This window comes from Xiphophorus maculatus, chromosome 18 (genome assembly GCF_002775205.1).
Source record: "Xiphophorus maculatus strain JP 163 A chromosome 18, X_maculatus-5.0-male, whole genome shotgun sequence".
NCBI classification, from domain to species: domain Eukaryota; kingdom Metazoa; phylum Chordata; class Actinopteri; order Cyprinodontiformes; family Poeciliidae; genus Xiphophorus; species Xiphophorus maculatus.
Window position 1 is genome coordinate 26,936,936 of NC_036460.1, and position 16,140 is coordinate 26,953,075.

At 42.8% G+C, this 16,140-nt stretch overlaps 1 protein-coding gene across 7 annotated transcripts in view; it reads right to left on the reverse strand.

Annotated features, from left to right (window-relative positions):
• Positions 1 to 2,430: 2,430 nt before the first annotated feature.
• Positions 2,431 to 16,140, reverse strand: part of lrfn1 (leucine rich repeat and fibronectin type III domain containing 1) — a 212,761-nt gene continuing 199,051 nt past the window's right edge. For all 7 annotated transcript variants that reach the window (XM_023351142.1, XM_023351146.1, XM_023351141.1 and 4 more), the window contains 2 exons: positions 7,704 to 9,099; positions 2,431 to 4,383 (listed from right to left, as the gene is read on the reverse strand). In XM_023351142.1, coding sequence (XP_023206910.1) covers positions 3,492 to 4,383; positions 7,704 to 9,079 — 2,268 coding nt within the window. In that variant the 5' untranslated portion in view covers positions 9,080 to 9,099 and the 3' untranslated portion in view covers positions 2,431 to 3,491. The remainder of the gene's footprint in view (positions 4,384 to 7,703; positions 9,100 to 16,140) is intronic.

Genomic DNA, 16,140 nt, shown 5'->3' on the forward strand with positions numbered 1-16,140 from the left:
TCAACATGTGCTAAACCATCCCCAGAGTGGGCTTTTCATACCCACATCAGTATGCATTAGACATAAAATTGGATCTTGAGTGAAAAAAAAAAAATTGCCTTCTCACTGAATCCAGGCACCTCTTTTCTCCTCCCCCCCCCTTCTCCACAGCCGCCCAGAACTGCTGATGAAACACTTAGCTCTAACCCTACTGTCTGCTAGTTTGGCTGTCCAAGCCAATTTTTCAGGACAGTTGAGATCTCTGCGTCCTCTTACCTAAGCAGATTCGGGGTTGAATAATGGTTACAGATCGGAACAGACTGAAATACTTCCCCAGCTGGGAGAGACGGTCTGCTGCACAATTTCCAAGCCTTCGCTGTCAGCGAGCTAATGCCGAGATGGACTGGAGTTGCAAAGTTAGTGCGCCGGGGACTTGACAGCTAAAGCACTTTCGCTCTAAAGGTTTAGTCTTTCTGTAAATCAGAAGGAGGGAAATTTCAGGGCTGCTTAAAATGCAAAATCTGCAAGGTGAAAACCGGCCGCGTGTGATGAGGGAAGATGAAGGATGACCCGGTTCTTACACTGAATCTACTCCATCACCGTGGATGTTTTAAAAAAAAAAAAAAAAACCTGCTCCAAATCAAGTACAAGACGCGCTCCAGTTTTCTGTGAAATCTCATCGACATCTCGCTGTCCGAGCAGCCTGGCTTTTATCTTAATCTGTGCAGCTTTGGTCAGAGGAATGGAGGCAAACAAAAAAAAAAAAAAAATCATCATTTGTCATTGTTGTCATCGTGTATCCCTGGCTAGAAAAAACTAATACCATGTAAAACGCAGCTAAATGTAGCAGAGAGAAAATTAGATGATCCATTGTGTCTAAAAATACACAAAGTTTCATTCAGAGGTTTACATCCACAATCCAATTGTTGTTTCAGCGTGGAATGATCTTACAGAAACAAAATGATTACTAAAAAAAAGAGATATGTATTCACATATTTAATCGGCAAAGAGTCCAGATTATGCACCAAGGCTTTACTGTCTCATAGCAAGTAGCAGAGAAATCACAAACGTTTTGTTGCCATCTTATACTATATTTATGCTCGACAGCTACGAAAAGCTTCTCTTCCAAACTGAATTAGTAGAGTCCATTTAAATGTGCGATATTTCGGCACATATTTGGCTTTTATTCATAGTCCATGATTTCTAGCCAGTCTACCTAAGTATACTGGAGGTCAGAACTTTGGAGAAGCTTAAAGTTAGTCTGGTTTATCCTTTCCCAACCCAATTTAAATGTGCGTTATGTCGAGTCAATCACTTGGTTTTTCTCTTTGGAGGCACAGTGGCTCTCAAAAGTATACAAACTCCTGCTACGATGCTAGCTTTTGTCATTTAAAAATGAAGCTTTGATGTGATGCAAGATCCTGCAAGAGAAAAACTAATTTCTCATTGGACAAAAATTAAAAACTAAAAAATCCCACAACAACATGAAAACGTTAATCTGATAAGGAGAGAGTTCATAAAAACAAGAAAAGAAGAAAAAAAGAATTAAGCCTGAACTATACCAGAAGGTTACTAATGAGTCCAAAAAGCCTATGGTGACTGCCAGGGTGCAATTAGCTGAGGAAAAGGTAACCAAACATCATTTGGGGAGTATGAATCTGTTTTTACAATTCATTTAAAATTGTGAACTCAATTCTAGTTATTAAAAATCTTTAACTTTGTCATCTGATCAGTTCAGCCTGAAAAAAAAAATCCATAAACTGTAAATGAAGATGAGATTCATGCCTATAATGAGAGTGTCTAAACCTCTGCCCGAATAGTTAACGTATGGTCATGTTATGTTAGTTATGGTCAAAACTGAAACATAAGCTTCTATATTGGATTTATTCACTTGACTCTGGACCTTATACGTCAATGCAGAGAGGATGTTATCACTTGCTGTTATGTTCCCACATTTGCCGACAGTATGATTGTTTAACCCTGCTCATTTGCAATGCTCAGTACTAAAACATAAGAACTAAAACTACAGCTTTCCCCATAAACCAGACCTTTCTGTCCAGGGTGGTGCGCGTAGCTTCCGCTGTTTATGATTCACACTAATAAATTCCCAAGGAAAGCGCCGAATTAGAGACAATGGAAAGCTTTGTCTCCCCCTTGTGGTGAACATTCGCTCATACGCCGTTGTGTAACAACAGCTGGCTTCATTTGGATTCAGCACCACGTCCAGTTGGCTTGTCCCTCGCAGTCACACATCCCACTCCACTCTATTGGCGCTGTGACGCTTTCACTTAAAGCCTCCAAAATAGCACCGAAGAATCAAATATTTATCATTTTTGATTCGCGTGTCCCTCTCTCGCTCGCTGCAGTGGACACTGGAGCAGCACAAGGCATAAAATAATCCAACCACAACAAAAAAAACAAAAACAAAAGAAAGAAAACAAGCACTACTGATACAGTTAACCCACACAAAAAATTTAATACCCTTCATGAGGGGATAAATGGTTCAAACTTGGACATACTAAATATTGAGAGGTGTGATGACAGGTTTTTAATGTAAAAACTTGCAGCCAACACCCAAATGCTCTGTAAAAAGTCACGTGACGTATGACTTATTTACTTTACATAGTTAGTACACATACACCAATGTTTTAATATACTTATATATGTCTTTTTTTGTTTGTGTGTTTGTCGTCTTTTATCTAGACCAGCCAGATACAGTACCGATGAATATACAGTCACGTCTGGAATAATACCTATTCAACATCGCACAGTCTGACCGTCCATGGCAGATTCTCACATCAACCCCTTTTTATCCACTAACATTAGAAATGAGCATTCGAAAAAACAAGAGAAAACTCTGCTTTTTTTTTTTTGTTATTAATATTGTATAGACTGGTGTTGATACTTGTCCTTGTATCTCGTGTCTTCTGTGCAAAAGTTTTTTTTTTTTCCTTATCAAAACAAAAACCATAAACATGATTGACATAACAGGGTACCTGGCTGTTCACTTTACAAGTTACTGCTTAATGAAGTTTTTTTTTTAATGATTATTATTAATTTTTCTTAACAATTAAACAGTCACATCCAAATGCCCCCCCACCCGTTGGTGTGCCACAGAAAACGGTGAGAAACCGAAAAGCCAAAAATCAACACTTCCCACTGCCGTCAAGAGTGGGAGGTTTGTGACTACAGTGAGCAGCACCCTCCATTCATACATTGAAAAGAATAAGGCACCGCTGCAAAAACAACAACAGAAAAACAAACAAAAACAAAAAAAACAAAGAAGAAGAGTCATGGCCCAAATAAACCTCTCTGGGAGCACGATGGGGGGGAAGCAGGATGACAGGATACTGTTCTCCTCCAGCAACTCACAGGAAGTCAGCATGAGTACATAAATGTGCTTGTTTTTAATCATCGTTGTGCTGTATGGCATGTAGACGTTTCGTGTTTTTACATGTTACGTTTGTGCCTTTTTTAAACGTTTCTTTGTTTTTTTTGCTACACTGCTTTCCTCAAACCGTGCTCTCAAGCATCCACTCAGTGCTGCTGAATGTAACTCTCCTGTTGGCGAGCGGCGATGACTCCGTGTTGAGCTGGTTGGTGGACCTGTGCCACCTCGTTCTCGCTCTGCGCGGGTAACTGTGACTCTGAAATATGGAGTAATCCCCGCCATCGAAAGAGAATCTGTGCCTAGTTCGTGCCAGCTCGTTGGGAAGTAACCCCACGCTGGCCAGGGCGCTTTTCTTGTCCTTAAGCCTGGGAGCCTCCTTAGTGCCGGCATTGGAGCCTATGAGGCAGAGGGACATGGTGGAGCCGGTCAGGCTGCTGTCCGTCTGCGTGTCCTCAGATGGCGGCCCGGAACGCTGAGCATCCAGGCTGCTCCTTCTCTTCATCTTGTCCGCGTTTGGGGGCAGCTCCACTTCGAGGACCGCTGTCGCGGCCGCCAGGTCCTCCTTCTTCTCGCTGTCCACCCTCAACACCAGAGCCATGCACTCTTTGGTCGCCGGCGCGTCGCCCTCGTTGGACGGCTGCTTGGACGCCGAGCGATGCAGCCGATGCTGGCTGCCGTTGGTTTGCGAGTGCATGGCGAAGCTGGCCTTGGCCTTGGCGTCCACGGGGCTGCCGTAGGCCTTGTAGCGGATCATCAGGATGATGATGAACACCAGCACGGAAGCGACGATGATGCCGCCGATAATGATGATCATGGTGCCTCCCAGGAACTGGCTGTGCATGAAGCGGCACTGGCTGACCTCGTTGGCCGTGTGGAACTGCACGCAGCCGACCACGCGCGTGGCCGTCAGCGACGTGATGCCGTCGTCGTACACGGCCAGCACGCAGAGATCGTACTCCCGTCCCGCAGCCAGGTCGTTGATGAGGAAGTTTTTGCTGGTGGACGGGATCATTCTGCGGAGGAAGAGAGAAACGATGCAGTGGTTATGATGTAAAGGCCTTATAAAAATGGAAGCACGACAGCCACGCATTCCGATTTGCATACAGTGATAGAAATCACTAAGAAGTACATTTAATATTCAGCCCCTCCAAGTCTTCTGGGGTGAACCTCTACCTGCTGAACCGTTCTTACTGTCTTGGCAAAATAGTTCAACCCAAGCCAAATCTAGCAATTTTCAAGTCTAGAGAAGAGTCAGATTTAGGTCAGGACTTGGACTGGGCCATTCAAGCCCATGATAAGCTTTGCTCCATCCCAGCCTCCAACAACATCTCTTCAAGACTTGCCATGTATTTAGCCAACGTTCAGGTCAAAAATACTTGATCAATTCCAAAGAAAAAGTAAATAATGTCCCGTATAATCCCATGTCCAATCAACCTACCACACGATGCGGCCACCCTCATGCTTCACCACAAGAACGGTATTTTCAGGATTATCTGAAGTTAGTACTCTGCCACACACAGTGTTTTGTGCAAAGATCAAAATATTCATTTTTTTTTTTTGTCTCATATGACCAGAGAAAGCTTTTTTGTAGATGGAAACTTCTAATCACTTTTGTTTGACTACGACTTTTTTTCTTTCCCCCCTTCCATTAAGGCCAGATTTGTGGCGTTCAAGACTAACAGGACCGCCAGAGTGACCACGGGCATCTGGTTTGGTAGGACTGAAGTGCTACGTTAGATGCTGAAATCCGGTGACATCGTTCAGTAACTCTACATTAAACCTTTCCACATCTTCATCCCTGATCTGTCCGCTGTGTTGTTTGAGCTCTATGAAAACTTTGAGGCATTTCCTTTAGGGGTATCAGAGTAATGCTGACTTTCCTTCCACCTAACCATAATTTGCAACAAAATCCCAACAGAGCATACTGAAACCCGTGGTCGTTATGGGACAAAATGTGAAAAAGTTCAAGGGTTATGAATACTTTGGCAAGACATTGTACGAAAAAATAACTTATGCTCTTTAAGGCTTGTTTATAAAATGAAAGCAAAGGTGTTAAAAGTATAAAAACGCTTTATTGTCTCCCTACAACAGCTGCAGGCTGCAGGACAAGTGATGAGCGCTGGGAAGAGGGTGTTTTGTTGTGTGATTACCTAAGGTCAAGTGCAAGATTACGGTAAATACGCAGGAGAAAGGCATTGTCTTTGGGTCAACGTTGCCGTTAATATAATTAGAAGCCTGTTCCTTTTCCCTAACGGCGGACTTTGATGGTTATCATTTTGTGGGTAATAATGTACCACCTAAAGACAAAATAACACTCAGCTCCACGCTGAAACTGAATGAGAAAATTATACAAGAGAGCTACTCATTATACCTGATAAAAGATTTAAAAAAAAAAAAAGAGGGCGCGAATGAAAGCATGTAAACCACTATTATTAGTTCGCTCTGCCAAAATGAAATCCTGAAATACAGTAAATTTGTGTCACAGAATTCAAAAGGAACACATGAAGCTTAATCAAAAGACTTTCTGTTGGTACTTTCAGCCCCGTGTTTAAGGGAGAGAGATATTTCTACTCCCGCATAAGCCTTTGTAAGCTGACACTAAAAGCTATTCAATTTTCAGTTTTATCCTATCTACTATGAAATTCAACTCTACATACCTTTTTTTTTTTTTTTTTTTTACTGTGACTAAACATTAGCATTGCACTCACAGTTAGATTGCAGAGAGAAATTATGATTCTGTATTAACATGGCGTTGTTCCTCAAAGTCGTTTTAATCCTATAATTTAGTCGCAGCTAATTGCAAACACTTGGGTCTGAATTTTAAGCGCCTGTGTTGTACTTCGGTAATTACATTGCCTAGCAAAACTATTCCTACCCATTGAACCTCATCAACAGTTTGTCATGTTACAACTACATACATAGGTGGATTTTTTTTTATTTCGGGAATTACATATGATAGATCAACGATAAGTTGAGCACCGCAATGAAGTGGAAGGAAAATGTTCCAAGTTTTTTTTTTTTTTTTACAAATAAAAACAAGGGAGGGGGAGAGAAACATGTTGTGCATATATATATATATATATAGTCTTCTTTACTGAATAAAATTAAATGCAGCAAGATGCCTATAGAAGTCACCTTATTGGTAGATAGAGCTAAACTAATAAATTAATAGAGTTAAAACCAATAAAACATCTAGATTCTGAAATGTGATGGGGGCAACATCATTAACCTTTTTATTAAGGTAAAAAAAAAAAAGACTCGAGACTGAGGAACATATTTTCAGATGAAAATATGTCAGTACGTGGAAACAGACTTTTATAAATTTTCCATATTTTCACAAATCAAGCAATTTAGAAAGCTGGGTGAAGCAAGAAGCATACATCAAAAACTGTACAGCTGTTGTTGCACCGAAAAGTTATTCTGCGAGGTATTTGGCTTCCGATACTGGTGCATGCAATATTCCTATTTGTTAAAAAAAAAAAAAAAAAGTCCAAGCTTGAACGTGACAAAGAAAAACATTTACTATTGCACTTTATCTTGGGTGTTTGGGCAGCTTATATGCTTTTCATATCCAACTCAGAAAGCAAAAATATTAAAGGTTTAAGCTTTAATTTGTAACCTTTTGGGCATTAGAGAGAGAATAATACCAAAGGGGGGAAAAAAAGCAATTTGTCAACCTAAAGCTTATTAATTCTCTCAAGGCCAGTCTGTTCTTTCATTGTTTTAACTTGTTACTGTAATGTGATAGTTCTGTTTTCAATTTGCAATAAGCAAATGATGTGAATCCTCTACAACAAACCTCAGCTTTACAGAGTTTTTCTAATTTATTTCTGTGCTGCAGCCAATTATTTCCAATCCTTTCTAATGATACAGTTACATGGAGTGAAATACTTATTGTGCTATTGTTGCTGTCATATTACATTCTAATGATGCTGATTAAGACCATTTTGCTCTTTGGGGTAGCTGGACTTGCAATGCAATATAAGTGTTTTACTCAGTTTTGGCGCCAATGTGGGGAATACACTGAATCAATTTGATGCCACTTGAGTTTTTTTCTTTTTACTGTGGTTGCTCTCTGAGAGTTTTGGACTTATGCTCTCCTTACTTCGTTAATGGGAAGTTAGTTCGTTAGGGACCGCTGCCATGCATGTTTTAGGTGTTTCTGCAGCACTAGATGGCATGCGGAGGAGGCCAATCATTTGAATCAGGTGTTCTGGAACAGAGGAATCTAAAATACGCAGGGTGGTAATCCCCGAGGACCAGAATTGAGAAACACTGGTCTACTGGAACACACTTTTCTCTCGCTGCTCATCCCGCCTCCACCCTGGCTTACCTGTACACCAAAGTGTCATCTGCAGTGCTGTTGTACTGAATCTGGTACATCCTGATCCCAGGGATGTGGCGTTCAGACGGCCAGCGGATCACGGCGGAGGACGAGGTCAGCTCTGTGACCAGGACCCTCTTGTCCTGCTTGTCGTAGCCTTTTGTGTCATTGCCAGCTTTGGAGGAAGTGGTGATGTCGGAGAGGCCGGGGTCCTCGCGCATGTGGCCGGTGTTGTTCACGAACAAGGGTAAGGGAATCATGCTGATCTCCACAGCGGCCGTGGCGATGCCGGCAGCATTGGACGCCACGCAGTTGAACGACCCGCTGTCCTTCAGCGTGGTGATGAGAATGTCAAGGGTGCCGTTGTCATACAGGATGGTGCGCGAGTTGTTGTGCACCAGCTTGCCGTCCGGTGACCTCCAGTGAATGTCTGGATCTGGGTCCCCCATGGCTTTGCACTTTAAAGTCACACCTTGGCCCTCCATCACATAAGGCTTAGAGGAGTAGTGCTTGGTGATCAGCGGGGGCTCGCAGATGAACTCCTCCTCCTGTATCGACCAGAAATATTTGTCCATGAGGTGTTCCGGCGAGGCACAGGTCTCCAGGTCGTCCTCCCGTGTCAGCCGGCGCAGCCACAGCAGCTCACAGTTGCAGTGGAGGGGATTCCCGCCAAAGCTCACCGCCAGTGTGGACGAGCTGAAGCCCTTGGCATCGGACAGAACCTGGGCGTGCTGGAACAGGCTGTCCGGCGGAAGCTTCTGCAGCCGGTTAGAAGTCATGTCCAGGCGGACCAGCTTAGTGAGCAAAGTGAAAGTCCCCGCTTCTATGTGGTCGATAAGGTTATGGTCCAAGGTGAGCGTGTTGATGTTAGTCATTCTGGCTATGGCCTCCCAGGGAAGGCTGCGCAGATTGTTGTTGGACAGATCCAAGTCCTCAATGGTGACGACAAACTCGTCGAAGGAGGTCGAGGCCACCTGGTGGATCTGGTTGTTCCCGAGGATGAGGTGCCGCAAGTTGACGAGGCCTTTGAAGTGATCGCTCTTTATGACGCTGAGCCGATTCCCGTCCATGTGGAGCGCCCGGAGCGAGCGCAGGCCCAGGAAGGCGTGGGGCACGATCTGGCTGATGGTGTTGCGGGATAAGGTGAGGTGGACCAGGCTGGTCATGTTGAGGAAGTCCTTCTTACGGATAATGGTGATGAAGTTGTCGGTGAGCCGCAGCTCCACGGTCTTGCGGTCGATTGTGGGGGGCACGAACAGCAAGCCGGTCTTTGCGCAGAGCAGAGTCAGAGTGGGCGAGAGATGCTGGCAGATGCAGCGGCCGGGGCAGCTGTAGCCTTTCACCAGAGCTGCACACAGCAGCACGCACAGAACCAGCCGGTCCATTGGTGATTATTTTCCAGGCACTGTGTGAGAGGCAGAGAGAGGAGAAGAAGAAGGAAAAAAAGAGACGGTGAGTTAAAAAAAAAAAAGAAGAGATCTTTGAATTAATAAATAGCATCATAGCCTTTTATGAGAGCCTGCTGCAAACATCCAGAGTCTGACCAAGATTGCTGAGACTGCCAGGGAACCATCAATCACAAAATGAAATAGAGCTTTGCTGAAATAATGGCACCTGAGATGATGAAAGGCTGTGCCTGCACGGTAAGAAGCCTCTGCAAGCCTTTTTAATGGAAATAACAGAATGTTTTTGCTTTTTTTTTGGTTTGTTTTTTTGGAGCTGCATCACCACCATATAATATAGCAGCTTGAGTGATCACAGCGCCTATAACAGGCAACCATACCATCATCTGACAAAGTGTATTTGTTTTTCCCCAGACTGCATTTTACATCGGGGTGGAGGAATTAAAGCAGGAAAAAGGGCGCTTGTCAGACAGGGCTGGAGGATTTCTATAACCTTTTCACATTCCGCCGCCGGTGCTGCGAAAAATTAGACAGCAACCTGTCATGTAAATCAGAACAACAAAAAGCAAAGGTGAAAACAAAGCGAACAGGAGTTGATTCGAATCCATCTCTTGAAAGACTTTCTAGATGATTCTCGGGTTTTTAGGGATGTTCTGATTCTCTCATTCCCCCTTTATCGATCTCAGCCTGTGAAAGAACTCGCCTCTGGTGACGGGGGTTAAGGAGTGATCCTTGGTTGCAGGAGCAGTAGGAGACCCCCCCCCTGTGGAACATAAACAGATGCCATTTTGCCAGTCGTGTTAACCTCTTTGGCAGCGACCTCAACTGCAAATGCCTTAAGCTTGATTGCTCATGTGAGAGCTCGTTAATGCTGATTAGGTAGAGAGATGCCAACTTACTTTGCCTGTCTAGGTTTGCAGCCTGACACATGGGCTTCTGCAGCCTGACACTCCCTCTGATCTCATAAGGTGATTTTTTTGTCCCCTCTCTTTCTCCAGGTCTGGAGTTCCAATCCGAAGCCATGTTCAGTATAATTATTCTAATTGACCGAGGAGGAATTGTCTAAGGATTTTCTGTGCCTCTTTCGGGATTTGTGACACTATGTGCCGTAATTTTACAGCGCTTTCATTCATCACAGACGTGGAAAAATTATATTTGCTAAACAGTAGTCAGACCGGATGGAGCTCTTTAAAGACCAACGCTTTGTTTTGGTTAGACGTGAGACAAACCATGAAGACCTACCAAAGAACCTCACGCCACATTATATGGTTTTCTAAAATTGTGCAACTCTTCTATGGTCCCTTCATGGTATTGTCAACTTTGGTGTTGTGTTCAAGAATCAACTTTATTAGGTCATACTGCTGCTCAACAGGTATGTTTGGAGTGGATCAGTGAGAAAGAACGAGTGTTATGCCAACGATTGTTACCAAAGGACCCTGACCACTGGTTCTGGTCATTAACCCAACGGTTAGGAAACCACTGATCTACAGAGGTTGACCTTAAGAGGAATGCTCCAAGATGGGAAAGCATCATGAGAGAAAACTGAATTTTGTCCTTTTGGCTAAAGGTAGTTGTAGAAAGTATTGATAGTAAAGTTGTCAAAGATTGTGGCCATTAGTGATTTTGTAGAATGGCTTGAGTTAGTCCACTTTGACGTATACCTATATCGGCTTCGATAGTCCAACTGGCCTGAAGGATTTTCTCTAGCAGGTGCTTTTGTTCTGTAAATAGGGCCATTACCTTATCAGTACCCTGGTAATGGCCTCAACGCATCTCATAGTTGCACAATTGTTCCTTAGACTTCGACTTCGACTGACTTTGTTGTCATTTTCAACAGTATAAAATATGAATATAAATCTAAATATAAAATATAAAGTCCAGTTAAGAGTTCAGCAGTCTGATGGCAAGTAGGAAAAAGCTGTTTCGGAACCAGGTGGGCCTGCACTGGATGCTGCAGAACCTCTTTCCAGAGGGCAGCAGGGAGAACAGTCCATGGTGGGGGTGTGAGGGGTCACTGATGATGTTTCGGCCTCAGGACACGCATCCTGCATCGATGGTTGACCTGACACTTCGCCCTTTTGCCTGAGCTGGGTGTGGAAGGTTGTTGCCGAAGCAGTTTCTCCTTGTGTGCCTTCTTCTCACTCACATGAGAGTTACCGAACTCTTTTGCAAGCTCAACCAGGAAGTCCACCCGTCTCTCCTGCACCCCAATGCATGCCTGATAAAGCACATGTGCATTCAGTGCTGCCATGTCAATCATGTTTGCCAGGTTTGCTGACCAGCTGTCACATAGTGATGGAACCTTGGTCACCCCCCGCAAGATTATGACTGAAATAAATGCCATTAGTTCTTGTGAACTAAATAGGTGAAGCAGTCACCTATTTATCCTCCACAGCACAAAAGGCTGCATGCAAATTTGCATGTGCAAAGTCTCCCAGATTTCTTTTGCTTACACTTTTTGCATGATTTTTTTGAGGTGGATCAACACAATTAATTTGGTTAGTTTATTTCTAAACTGTCATTTTATACCCTCTTAGCTTTATTTCAAAGAGAAACATTACTAATTTCTTTTAGAAAAACCTTTGCATATTTTTTGAAACAGATTCTATGTTTTGCAAACTCTATGTACATTTGGCAAAATGACCTGGATAATGCAGCACAACATCATGGATCAGCTGCAAAAGGTCACATCTCTCCAAAAACACTTCATGTATGCTTCAAAACTAAACTGAAGAGCACTACCTACAGGAGACCTGATCTCCTGCAGGTATCATAGATACCCACCCCCAACATGGACTATTCACATTCCTACCTTCTGGCCTGACGGTCAACGACCACATTTACAATTGAAGAAGGGATGCTAATTTGAGCCATCAGAGTCGTCAGGGTGGACTCCGGCCTTTTGGCCCTGCTGAGCCGATATGGGAAGGACTCGAAAACCGAGCCATCCCAGTGTTAAAAAAAAAAAAAAAAAAAGTTATTTCATTCATTGAAAGTTTTTCCTCCCTGAATAAATGTACGCAAATGAAAGGGATGATTTTTCAAAGATTTTCACAGCTTCACCCAATGACTGTTGGAGATTGGCATCAGCCCCCCTGCATCCCCGCAAGGATAAGTAGGTGAGGACGGACTGTATGCTACTGCATAAAATCAAAATGTATTACGTTTACATCCCTTTACCAGAAGTGCTATCAATTATGTCCAGCATACTGAAGGAGTCAAGGCAATAGTAATGAATGCACAGATTGTCAGTAGCTCTGAATATGATTTGAATTCTTGCTGCGTGACTCATGCGGCATTTTAAATGTCACATATCAAATTTCATTAAAAAGTTGGCGTCGGCCAGTTTTCCTTCCCTCTTTCATGTGTTGTCTCTATTAAGAAAAAAAAAACAACAATCTGATGATGCAGTGAGACAAATAAGACTGCAAGTGCTTTGCTGTCATTTGACTCTCACCTAAATTGAATTCACGAGACGCTGCTGCACTCACACACACATTCACACGCGCACACATGCTACAACACACTGCAGACTGGATGGCCACTCACAGACAGACAACAGGGCATCTTGTTAGCCACAAAATACTGCCACCCAATCAGAGCTCTCATTAAAATCTGGACTCCTATGATATCATTATCTAAGGCCGGCGGAACAGCTTGAAGCGCAGGTTCAGGCCAGTGGGAGAGTTTTATCAAAGGCTGCTGATCAAATTTACTCAATGCTGGCAGCACTGGCTCGACTTCATCCCACATTTCTCTTGACCATTAGTGTTGAGAGAGGAACTGGAGGCAGACCTCTTCTTGGTTTTATGTGTGTGCACTTTTCTCTCACCTTACTCTGACTCATTGAGATGTAACTTTCTTCAACTAGACCAACATGCAACTGGATATATATATACACACACGCACACACACAGTCGTTTTCTGAAATCAGCTACAAATATTGTGAGATTAAGCCTCGTGCAAGTGAAACACACTATTGGAATTGGATGATTTATGAGCCACCCCCTTTAGAATAAATTTATTTGCAACGCTTTTTACCGCTGGCAGCAAAGTGTGACAGAGTGAGCGAGACTTGGGGGAGTATACCTCATCCTTTCTGTACATTAGGTTCCCTTCATAAGAGCTGGTTAAGCTGTGTTAAACTTCGACACATTAGTGACCTTGCTCGATCGCGTTAGTATTCCGATGCTAACTAGGACACGAGGCTCATGGTTTCTCACAGGACCATCTGTGCCTGAGCACTTTCTGCCACACCATCAAGGATACTCCACTGAGCTCTCCACGTCTCTGGGAGGGGGGGGGGAAACTTTGTTGCCACAGCAACTCTCGGTCAAAATGTAGGTCTTTGAATTGCAAAAAGATGAAGACGAGCTGCTCAAAAAGCGAAACTCCAGCCCTAATGGGTTCAAAGCAGGCTTGAAGTTGACGTGAATAGATGTATAAATGGCCAAATGAGTTAGATGAAAAGGGCAGCTCCACCTCACGTTCCGTTTATTGCTTGATATTAGTGCAGGTCACTAAATCCAATAACTGGAAAACAGGCAAAATGAACCAGAGTTGAGGTTAATTCTTTGTGGCCAGCCACCTGGGGGGGTGGGGGGGACAAAATCTTACAAATAAATTACATTCAGACACAATTTCAAGTTTGTGTCTGCGTTGTTTGTTTTCAGGAGCTGCAGTGCATTCACATGGATTGATAGTTTATCATGCTGCGACTACTGTTTCATTGGGAATTTATGTGCTAAACCTGCACTGAGCAGCACACAATTGGGAATTGGAAGGAAAACATTCATCCAAAGAAAGTGTTTGCCAGAGAAAAATAACCCTACGCCGGGGGTGGCCAACTTCGTTCCTCAATTTCCAGTCTTGGAAGTTTCAGATGTTTCTCTTCTCCAACTCAAATCAATCTAGAACTACAAGCAGTTATCAGCGGGTTCCAAGATGACCCAGTAAGTCCTGGTCTGTGATACATGTCTGAAATAGTCACATGCTGGTTAATTTGTATGAAGAGAAAATTATCTAATATTTATGACAGTAGTTTGGCTGTTTGCCCGCACGTGCGCCAACGTGGATTCCCAACTTTGGAGAGAATATCAAATCTTTACAAATTGAAATACGAATACAAATAAGCATTTTTTGGGGAGCCACTTAGACTCAAGGGGACTTTGGTTTAATCACATAAAACTCTAATGACACTTTGAGGTTGGGGTTTGTAACAAAAATCAAGTGGTGTCAATACTTTTGCAAAGCCCTGCAAGTCAAGAAAATTATTAATGCGAAAAATGTAAATGAAAAACAACAACAAAAAGCACACTTAGTTTAAAAGGAAACTGCCTTTACAGCTTCAGAAAATACAGTCCGCTGTTAGGGCAGTGGTCAAGTCCTTCTGATTTATCAAACAGCAGCTGGGTGCAGAGACCGTAGCTGGGTGGCTATTGTCTCTCAGCACCCTTCAGGCTCTGCAAAGACACATGACCTCGCTGATATAATTGATGTTTGCTTCACGGGCTCCCGGTAATGTTCTGGGCAGTCGTAATTACTCACTGCTGGGGCTTCCTGTCTCGGGCCGTGCACAACCCGAGCCAGGTTTGTTCTGTTTCCAGCGCGGATGCTTTTGTTGTCACGCCTCTGCGCAATTAAAAACAACACACATCGCGACATGGCTCGGCCTCCCTAAGTTTCCTGAGGAAGTACAGTCATTTTTAACAATTTATATAGTGACACATGCCAAACACCCACAAGCATACAGAGCAGTGAAACAAACTGCTACAGACTGTGTCACAACAAAAAGGCTCCTTGTACAATTAGCTAATGTGTAAAACTTGCACAAAAAAAAAAATCTATAAAAGTAACTTACTGTTTTGTCTGAATCTAGCTAGTCATCAGGAAAATGTAAACGAGCAATTTTATCCAAACGAATTATATGTTGCATTTACACTTTTTCTTGCCTTGTCATGTTTCTTGGTGTATCTCTAAATAAATGTTTTATGTTGATGAAAACATGAAGAAAATAAGGGGTATTATGTGAAATATTAACCCATGTTAGGCAAATGAATTATGTGTGTTGCTATGGTGCTTCTTTGTTATATTAGGTGTGTATTAAGATTTGTGTCTGGACTTTAACACATTAATTTTGATGAATTAATGACATAGATTTTAACACATCAATTATTTTTTGTTAAACACACATGGGTTCTGGCCGGAGCAGTAGTATTGGCGCGTTTATGGTAGTCCCGTAGAGCGAGCGCACAAGCAACATCCGCAAATAACAGCGATGGACGACAAAGCCGCCTCTCTTGGCCCACTGTGGGTTCAAATCGCCCTTCAAAAAAATCTTGAAAATCAGAATGGAAATTATGTAATTAATTGCTTACTTGCAAATGACCTGTGGTTGTAGTTTTGGTAAAATGTGGTTATGAAAGAAACAAAACAAATATTTGTATTTTCTTTCCACCCCTAAATTATGTACCACTGTTGGTCTATTACAGTGGTTCTCAAACTTTTTTCAGTGATGTACCCCCTTAAAAATATATTTTTAGTCAAGTACCCCCTGACATGGGCAAAACATTTTTGGAATAAAAAAGAGGTACAGAGATCGTGGACATAAATCCCATTAAAACATACTTTTCCATGTACGTTCTGTACTTTGTCGGCTTTGGTTTTGCCTTCTTTTTCACTTTATCTGTACTTTCAGCAGCATTGCTGCTACGCTTTAGCCACGTCTCCATAGTTACAGTGTAATCATGATAACGACGAGTGCCCTGGGTCCGTGGGTCAAACTAACTTGGTGGGGGGGTCCGTTTTATTTTAAAGGATATTGAAACTAAATACTGAATATAAAATTCAGTGCATGAACACACATTTATATTTTATCGAACTTTTTACAAAATAATTTTTCCCAAGACTTATTATGAGGAGCCTACTGATTTTTTAAAGATATTTTGAAAAGCTTCACGTACCTCCTGCAGTACCTCCATGTACCCCCAGGGGTACACGTACCCCCATTTGAGAACCACTGGTCTATTACATAAAGTGTCGAT